The 9622-nt window shown below is 40.2% G+C and overlaps 1 protein-coding gene across 1 annotated transcript; it reads right to left on the bottom strand.

Annotated features, from left to right (window-relative positions):
- Positions 1-8113: 8113 nt before the first annotated feature.
- On the bottom strand, positions 8114-9122 carry LOC135231356 (olfactory receptor 6C2-like). The gene has a single exon (XM_064285225.1). The coding sequence runs from the start codon at positions 9050-9052 to the stop codon at positions 8114-8116; it is 939 nt and encodes a 312-aa protein (XP_064141295.1). The 5' UTR covers positions 9053-9122.
- Positions 9123-9622: the final 500 nt, after the last annotated feature.

Here is a 9622-nt window from a genome sequence, read left to right as displayed (position 1 = left end):
TCAGCCCTTTCAGTCTCTCCTTTCGTGCCAATTTTGCCATCTTCCCTCTCTCTCTATCTTCCCATCCCCCCTCCAGTCAAGAGTTGCCAACACACTCTCCAGTGTCCACCTGATTTAATTAGCTCACTCTTCATCAGCATCTCTCTCCCACCCTCTGACCAGTCCCTTTCATGTCTGATGAGTTGTCTTCAGGGATGGTTCCCGTCCTGTGCCAACAGAAGGTCTGGGGAGCATTGCTGCCGGGATTCCTCCAGTCGCAGTCAGACCATTAAGTATGGTCTTTTTATGAGAATTTGGGGTCTGCATCCCACTGATCTCCTGCTCCCTCAGGAGTTCTCTGTTGTGCTCCCTGACAGGGCAGTCGTCGATTGTGGCCGGGCACCAACTAGTTCTTCTGGTCTCAGGATGATGTAGGTCTCTGGTTCATGTGGCCCTTTCTGTCTCTTGGGTTCTTAGTTGTTGTGTGACCTTGGTGTTCTTCATTTTCCTTTGCTCCAGGTGGGTTGAGACCAACTGATGTATCTTAGATGGCCGCTTGTTAGCATTTAGGACCCCAGATGCCACATTTCAAAGTGGGATGCAGAATGTTTTCATAATAGAATTATTTTGCCAATTGACTTAGAAGTCCCCTCAAACCATGTTCCCCAGACCCCAGCCCCTGGTCTGCTGACCTTTGAAGCATTCATTTTATCCCGGAAACCTCTTTGCTTTTAGTCCAGTCCAATTGGGCTGACCTTCCTTGTATTGAGTGTTGTCTTTCCCCTCACCCAAAGCAGTTCTTATCTAGTGATTGATCAATAAAAAACCCTCTACCTCCCTCCCTCCCTCCCCCCCTCGTAACCACAAAAGTATGTGTTCTTCTCAGTTTTTTCTATTTCTCAAGATCTTATAATAGTGGTCTTATACAATATTTGTCCTTTTGCCTCTGACTCATTTCGCTCAGCATAATGCCTTCCAGATTCCTCCATGTTATGAAATGTTTCAGAGATTCGTCACTGTTCTTTATCGATGCGTACTATTCCATTGTGTGAATATACCACAATTTATTTACCCATTCATCCGTTGATGGACACCTTGGTTGCTTCGAGCTTTTTGCTATTGTAAACAAAGCTGCAATAACATGGGTGTGCATATATCTGTTTGTGTGAAGGCTCTTGTATCTCTAGGGTATATTCCGAGGAGTGGGATTTCTGGGTTGTACGGTAGTTCTATTTCTAACTGTTTAAGATAACGCCAGATGGATTTCCAAAGTGGTTGTACCATTTTACATTCCCACCAGCAGTGTATGAGAGTTCCAATCTCTCCGCAGCCTCTCCAACATTTATTATTTTGTGTTTTTTGGATTAATGCCAGTCTAGTTGGTGTGAGATGGAATCTCATCGTAATTTTAATTTGCATTTCTCTAATGGCTAATGATCGAGAGCATTTTCTCATGTATCTGTTGGTTGCCTGAATATTTTCTTTAGTGAAATGTGTGTTCATATCCTTTGCCCACTTCTTGATTGGGTTGTTTGTCTTTTTGTGGTTGAGTTTTGACAGAATCATGTAGATTTTAGAGATCAGGTGCTGGTCGGAGATGTCATAGCTCAATATGCTTTCCCAGTCTGTAGGTGGTCTTTTTACTCTTTTGGTGAAGTCTTTAGATGAGCATAGGTGTTTGATTTTTAGGAGCTCCCAGTTACCTGGTTTCTCTTCATCATTTTTGGTAATGTTTTGTATTCTGTTTATGCCCTGTATTAGGGATCCTAGGGTTGTCCCTATTTTTTCTTCCATGATCTTTATCGTTTTAGTCTTTATGTTTAGGTCTTTGATCCACTTGGAGTTAGTTTTTGTGCATGGTGTGAGGTATGGGTCCTGTTTCATTCTTTTGCAAATGGATATCCAGTTATGCCAGCACCATTTGTTAAAAAGACTATCATTTCCCCAATTAACTGACACTGGTCCTTTGTCAAATATCAGCTGCTCATACATGGATGGATTTATATCTGGGTTCTCAATTCTGTTCCATTGGTCTATGTGCCTGTTGTACCAGTACCAGGCTGTTTTGACTACTGTAGCTGTATAATACGTTCTGAAATCAGGTAGAGTGAGGCCTCCCACTTTCTTCTTCTTTTTCAGTGATGCTTTGCTTATCCGGGGGTTCTTTCCCTTCCATATGAAATTGGTGATTTGTTTCTCTATCCCCTTAAAATATGACATTGGAATTTGGATTGGAAGTGCGTTATATGTATAGATGGCTTTTGGTAGAATAGACATTTTTACTATGTTAAGTCTTCCTATCCATGAGCAGGGTATGTTTTTCCACTTAAGTATGTCCTTTTGAATTTCTTGTAGTAGAGCTTTGTAGTTTTCTTTGTACAGGTCTTTTACATCCTTGGTAAGATTTATTCCTAAGTATTTTATCTTCTTGGGGGCTACTGTGAATGGTATTGATTTGGTGATTTCCTCTTTGGTGTTCTTTTTGCTGATGTAGAGGAATCCAAGTGATTTTTGTATGTTTATTTTATAACCTGAGACTCTGCCAAACTCTTCTATTAGTTTCAGTAGTTTTCTGGAGGATTCCTTGGGGTTTTCCGTGTATATGATCATGTCATCTGCAAATAGTGATAGCTTTACTTCCTCCTTGCCAATCCGGATACCCTTTATTTCTTTGTCTAGCCTAATTGCCCTGGCTAGGACTTCAAGTACGATGTTGAATAAGAGCAGTGATAAAGGGCATCCTTCTCTGGTTCTCGTTCTCAAGGGAAATGCTTTCAGGTTCTCTCCATTTAGAGTGATATTGGCTGTTGGCTTTGCATAGATGCCCTTTATTATGTTGAGGAATTTTCCTTCAATTCCTATTTTGGTAAGAGTTTTTATCATAAATGGGTGTTGAACTTTGTCAAATGCCTTTTCTGCATCTATTGATAAGATCATGTGGTTTTTATCTTTTGTTTTATTTATGTGATGGATTACATTAATGGTTTTTCTGGTATTAAACCAGCCTTGCATACCTGGTATAAATCCCACTTGATCAGGGTGAATTATTTTTTTGATGTCTTGTTGAATTCTATTGGCTAGAATTTTGTTGAGGATTTTTGCATCTATGTTCATGAGGGATATAGGTCTAAAATTTTTTTTTTTTGTAATGTCTTTACCTGTTTTTGGTATCAGGGAGATGGTAGCTTCATAGAATGAGTTGGGTAGTATTCGTCTTTTTCTATGCTTTGAAATACCTTCAGTAGTAGTGGTGTTAAGTCTTCTCTGAAGGTTTGGTAGAACTCTGCAGTGAAGCCGTCCGGGCCAGGACTTTTTTTTGTTGGAAGTTTTTTGATTACCGTTTCAATCTCTTTTTTTGTTATGGGTCTATTTAGTTGTTCTACTTCTGAATGTGTTAGTTTAGGTAGGTAGTGTTTTTCCAAAAATTCATCCATTTCTTCTAGGTTTTCAAATTTGTTGGAGTACAATTTTTCGTAGTAATCTGAAATGATTCTTTTAATTTCATTTGGCTCTGTTGTGATGCGGTCCTTCTCATTTCTTATTCGGGTTATTTGTTTCCTGTTTTGCTTTAGTCAGTCTAGCCAATGGTTTATCAATTTTGTTAATTTTTTCAAAGAACCAGCTTTTGGCTTTGTTAATTCTTTCAATTGTTTTTCTGTTCTCTAATTCATTTAGTTCAGCTCTAATTTTTATTATTTGTTTTCTTCTGGTGCCCGATGGATTCTTTTGTTGCTCACTTTCTATTTGTTCAAGTTGTAGGGACAGTTCTCTGATTTTGGCTCTTTCTTCTTTTTGTATGTGTGCATTTATCGATATAAATTGGCCTCTGAGCACTGCTTTTGCTGTGTCTCAGAGGTTTTGATAGGAAGTATTTTCATTCTCGTTGCTTTCTAAGAATTTCCTTATTCCCTCCTTGATGTCTTCCATAACCCAGTCTTTTTTCAGGAGGGTATTGTTCATTTTCCAAGTATTTGATTTCTTTTCCCTAGTTTTTCTGTTATTGATTTCTAGTTTCATTGCCTTGTGGTCTGAGAAGATGCTTTGTAATATTTCAATGTTTTGGACTCTGCAAAGATTTGTTTTATGACCTAATATGTGGTCTATTCTAGAGAATGTTCCATGTGCGCTAGAAAAAAAAGTATATTTTGCAGCAGTTGGGTGGAGAGTTCTGTATAAGTCAATGAGGTCAAGTTGGTTGATTGTTGTAAGTAGGTCTTCCGTGTCTCTATTGAGCTTCTTACTGGATGTCCTGTCCTTCTCCGAAAGTGGTGTGTTGAAGTCTCCTACTATAAATGTGGAGGTGTCTATCTCACTTTTCAATTCTGTTAAAATTTGATTTATGTATCTTGCAGCCCTGTCATTGGATGCATAAATATTTAATATGGTTATGTCTTCCTGATCAATTGTCCCTTTTATCATTATATAGTGTCCTTCTTTATCCTTTGTGGTGGATTTAAGTCTAAAGTCTATTTTGTCAGAAATTAATATTGCTACTCCTTTTCTTTTTTGCTTATTGTTTGCTTGATATATTTTTTTCCATCCTTTGAGTTGTAGTTTGTTTGTGTCTCTAAGTCTAAGGTGTGTCTCTTGTAGGCAGCATATAGATGGATCGTGTTTTTTTATCCAGTCCGTGACTCTCTGTCTCTTTATTGGTGCATTTAGTCCATTTACATTCAGCATAATTATAGATAAATAAGTTTTTAGTGCTGTCATTTTGATGCCTTTTCATGTGTGTTGTTGGCCATTTCATTTTTCCACATACGTTTTTGTGCTGAGACATTTTTCTTAGTAGATTGTGAGATCCTCATTTTCGTAATGTTTTATTTTATGTTAGTTGAGTCGTTACTTTTTTCTTGGCTTTTTTCTTGAGTTATGGAGTTGATATTCCTTTTTGTGGTTACCTTATTATTTACCCCTATTTGTCTAAGTAAAAACCTAACTTGTATCGTTCTATATCGCCTTGTATCACTCTCCATCTGGCAGTTTAATGCCTCCTGTATTTAGTCCCTCTTTTTGATTATTGTGATCTTTTGTCTATTGATTTCCATGAATCCCTGTTACGTGTATTATTTTGTTTATTTATTTATTTTTTAGAATTAATCTTAGTTTGTTTGTTTTTGTGCTTTCCCTATTTGAGTAGATATCAGGACGTTCTGTTTTGTGACCTTGTATTGTGCTGGTACCTGATATTATTGGTCATCTGACCAAACAATCTCCTTTAGCATTTCTTGTAGCCTTGGTTTGGTTTTTGCAAATTCTCTAAACTTGTGTTTATCTGTAAATATCTTAATTTCTCCTTCATATTTCAGAGAGAGTTTTGCTGGATATATGATCCTTGGTTGGCAGTTTTTCTCCTTCAGTGCTCTGTATACGTCGTCCCATTCCCTTCTTGCCCGCATGGTTTCTGCTGAGTAGTCTGAACTTATTCTTATTGATTCTCCCTTGAAGGAAACCTTTCTTTTCTCCCTGGCTGCTTTTAAAATTTTCTATTTATCTTTGGTTTTGGCAAGTTTGATGATAATATGTCTTGGTGTTTTTCTTTTTGGATCAATCTTAAATGGGGTTCGATGAGCATCTTGGATAGATATCCTTTCGTCTTTCATGATGTCAGGGAAGTTTTGTGTCAGGAGTTCTTCAACTATTTTCTCCATGTTTTCTGTCCCCCCTCCCTGTTCTGGGACTCCAATCACCCACAAGTTATCCTTCTTGATAGAGTCCCACATGATTCTTAGGGTTTCTTCATTTTTTTTAATTCTTTTATCTGATTTTTTTTCAGCTATGTTGGTGTTGATTCCCTGGTCCTCCAGATGTCCCAGGCTACATTCTAATTGCTCGAGTCTGCTTCTCTGACTTCCTATTGTGTTGTCTAATTCTGTAATTTTATTGTTAATCTTTTGGATTTCTACATGCTGTCTCTCTATGGATTCTTGCAACTTATTAATTTTTCCACTATGTTCTTGAATAATCTTTTTGAGTTCTTCAACAGTTTTATCAGTGTGTTCCTTGGCTTTTTCTGCAGTTTGCCTTATTTCATTTGTGATGTCTTTAAGCATTCTGTAAAGTAGTTTTTTATATTCTGTATCTGATAATTCCAGGATTGTATCTTCATTTGGGAAAGATTTTGATTCTTTTGTTTGGGGGGTTGGAGAAGCTGTCATGGTCTGCTTCTTTATGTGGTTTGATATGGACTGCTGTCTCCGAGCCATCACTGGGAAACTAGTTTTTCCAGAAAATCCGCTAAAAAAAATGCAGTCAGATCCCTATCAGAGTTCTCCCTCTGGCACAGGCTATTCGGATGTTAATGGAGCCGCCTGGGGAGGGTGGGGGAGGGATCAGAGAGCTAGGAGTTTAGCACATCAGAATATAGCCAGAGTTGTTTGTCTTACTTGGAATGACTCTTATATCTGAGATTTCCGCGTGGCGCGTCGCCTATATGTACTGGCTGTGTGGAGATTGCCCCCGAGGGGGTCTGGCCCGCTGGCGTCACGGTCAGATCCTCCGCTGTCAGCCCCACCCCAAGGTTAAGGCTCTCCTACTGGGATGGTGCACTCCCATCTCCAAAATCCATCGCTGCCTCCCGGGGACTCCCCGTGCCGCTTCCGCGATCCGGGTGGGCTCCCCCCCCCCGGGGTCACCTCAGGAGAGCGGAGCAAGTCCTCGCGCCTGAGTCGCGACTGCACGTCCCGGCTGGGATGCCGCTCTCCCCACTCCAAGACCAGCCACTGCCTCCCGGGGACTTCTCCCTCCAGCACGCCACGCCGCTCGCGCGAACTGGGTGGGCGCTGCCCGAACGAACGGCTGGGGCCCCCCTCCGGGGCCAATTCAGGGGAATATAGCTGGTCCCCGTGCTCACGCCCCGCCCGCTCCCAGCCAAACTCCCGGCGGGATGGCTCCCCGGCAGGGATGCTGCTCTCCCCGCTCCAAGACCAGTCACTGCCTCCCGGGGACTTCTCCCACCGGTTGCACCGCCACGCCGCCTGCGCCAACCATCTGGACTTGGTCCCGGATGAGTTTGGGGGCTAGGGCTGGGCCCCTGGTCTGTACCGTCTGTCCCCCTGGGCTCTGCCCCAAATCGGGCTCCGAAGGTCACCTGCCTGGTACACTGGCTCCTGGCTCTGAAAACAATCACTGTCTCCCCGTATTTGTTCGTTCTCCATCTCTAAATCTGTGTTTGTTGTTCAGAGTTCGTAGATTGTTATGTATGTGATCCATTCACTTGTTTTTCCAAGTCTTTTTTGCAAGAGGGATCCGCGGTAGCGTCCACCTAGTCCGCCATCTTGGCCCCGCCTCCTTCTTAATCTTTTTGACTGTGAACACTTTCATTACACAAGGTATAATGGAATTCTGGGTAGTTGAAGAAGTTATTCAACCAACGTGCAGATATCTTGTCTCCAAATTCAGGGCTTTTTCTCCTTGAGACTTGTAAACACTGTCGGTGTAAGCAAAAGACACCCAACGCTTGAAAGGGGTTCCTTCTTTTCTCTACTTTTATTATATATCAGGAAGAACTAAATCCAAATAATTTTCACATAAGCCAGTAGAAACTATTTTTGTGAATAAATTAGTTTAAAAGAAAGATGAAAGTTCTCTGCACAATCTTTATGATTGTCCCATTAACTCCTTCTAATTAATCCTGAAAATGGACCAGAAAATAATCCAGAAATATCTTGCAAAATTCAAAATGAAAGAACAGCTTTGGAGTAAAAAATTTTGTCCTGTATCATATTTTATGCTTCAGTAAATAATTTTTAATTACTCATGAAAAATTGGAAGTTAGGCATTGAAGTGTTCTCAAAGGGAAAATGTTCCCTGGGCTTTTAAAACCCACATCACGAGCAGACCACATGGCCACAGAATTGGATTTTATTTATTTGATTTCCATTTTACAATACTGGGTACCTTGCAAAACTAGTCTTAGATGAATGCATTAATGGTAAAACCAAAGCGAATAGATACGAAAGAGAACTGAGTACCTTGATTTTTTTTTTTCCTAATTATGAGAGAAAAATGTTCACAGGGATAGGTAGTTTGACAAATCTACAGAATAGGAAGTTTATATTTGGCAAATTCATGTAAAACTTTCACGGGTTATCTAGATTTAAACAAAAGTTACCCTGAAAACATCCACAATCTCTTACTTCTTTATGAGAAATGCAATTCTTTTCACGGTGTCTTTGAAGGCTTCCTTTACCTGCTTGTTTCGTAGTGTATAAATGAAAGGATTAAGCAGAGGGACAACTGAGGTTAAGAGCAGCCCCACCACCTTATTAAGGGCTATTCCTTCCTTTCCTGAAGGTTTAATGTAGGCAAAGATGGAACTGCCATAGCTCATGGAAACCACAATCATGTGAGAAGAACAGGTGGAAAAGGCCTTTTTCCTTTGTTGGGCAGAAGGGAATTTTAGAATGGTGCTGATGATGTATGTGTAGGAGAGAAGCACACCCAGTAGGGTAGAAATCAGTGTTAGCACAGCAAAAGCCAAAACAACCTTTTCTATAAGCTCTGTGTCGGAACAGGTGATCTGTAGAATAGGATATGCGTCACAAGCAAAACTATCAATGAGATTGGAGTCACAGAATTCCAGCTGGAGACCCATGCCAAGAGGGAGGGCAATAATCAGCAGGCCAGCACCCCAACAGCAGAGAACGAGTGTAGTGCAGAGCTTGTTGCTCATGATGGTTGTGTAATGTAGGGGCTTACAGATGGCCACGTAGCGATCATAGGCCATGGCAGCAAAGAGAAAAAACTCAGTTGCTCCAAAGAGGATACCAAAAAACAATTGCGTGGCACAAGCATTATAGGTACAAGTTTTATCTCCAGTTGTCAGGCTGTACAGGAATCTGGGAATACAGACAGAGGTGAATGAGACTTCTAAGAAAGAGAAATTTCGGAGAAAAAAATACATGGGAGTTTGAAGATGGGAATCCAAAAGTGTGAGAGTGATAATTGCCATGTTCCCAGCCACACACAAAAAGTAGGTGAGAAATAAAAATACCAAAAGCACGATTTGTAATTTTGGGTCCTCCGTCATCCCCAGCAGGATGAATGTTGTTATTACTGTGTGATTTGTCATGACCTCCTGTGTCAAGTCAAAAATGATTGGACTTGAAGACACAAGCAATATAAGACGTCAGCATGGAGCATGAAGTAAAGACGCAATCAGTATTAATGTAATGCATTTGGCATTTGGATTGTAGAATTTTACTGGAAATATTTAAATATGAACCAAAGGCCTATAATTCCCTTATTAGAAATGATATTTACACAGATGTCAAATGAAAACACGCAGCAGCAATCGTGCATCTCGTTTCATACAGTGTTTCTCATTATCATTGTCTCGGGACATAGGTCTGATCAATGTTACAGGTTATTCCATTATTCTTGTCATTTTTTTCTTCTGCCTCCTTTTTCTTTGCTTTTCCCGGCCTTCTTTTCAGCTCCACTTTTGTAACAGAGAAGAATTTGTCAAGGAGTATTTTATTCTGGTCTCTGGCTGTATTTTGAAATAAAATAACTGCAAAGGGCTGGATAATAGCTTTGCACTTAGAATGATCCCAAATTAGGAACAAAAAGTTTAAAATACAAAGGTGTATCTTTGTTGTGTATTTTCTGCTTTTAAGTACATGAAAGCACTTTTAAACCA

The sequence above is a fragment of the Loxodonta africana genome, chromosome 4 (genome assembly GCF_030014295.1).
Source record: "Loxodonta africana isolate mLoxAfr1 chromosome 4, mLoxAfr1.hap2, whole genome shotgun sequence".
NCBI classification, from domain to species: Eukaryota; Metazoa; Chordata; class Mammalia; order Proboscidea; family Elephantidae; genus Loxodonta; species Loxodonta africana.
The sequence above is the reverse complement of the archived record's forward strand: the minus strand, read 5'-3'. Positions and strand labels throughout refer to the sequence as shown.

What these genes read in the sequence shown, in the direction of transcription:
- LOC135231356 (XM_064285225.1), bottom strand. Translation starts at nt 9,052, where the DNA reads ATGACAAATCACACAGTAATAACAACATTCATCCTGCTGGGGATGACG.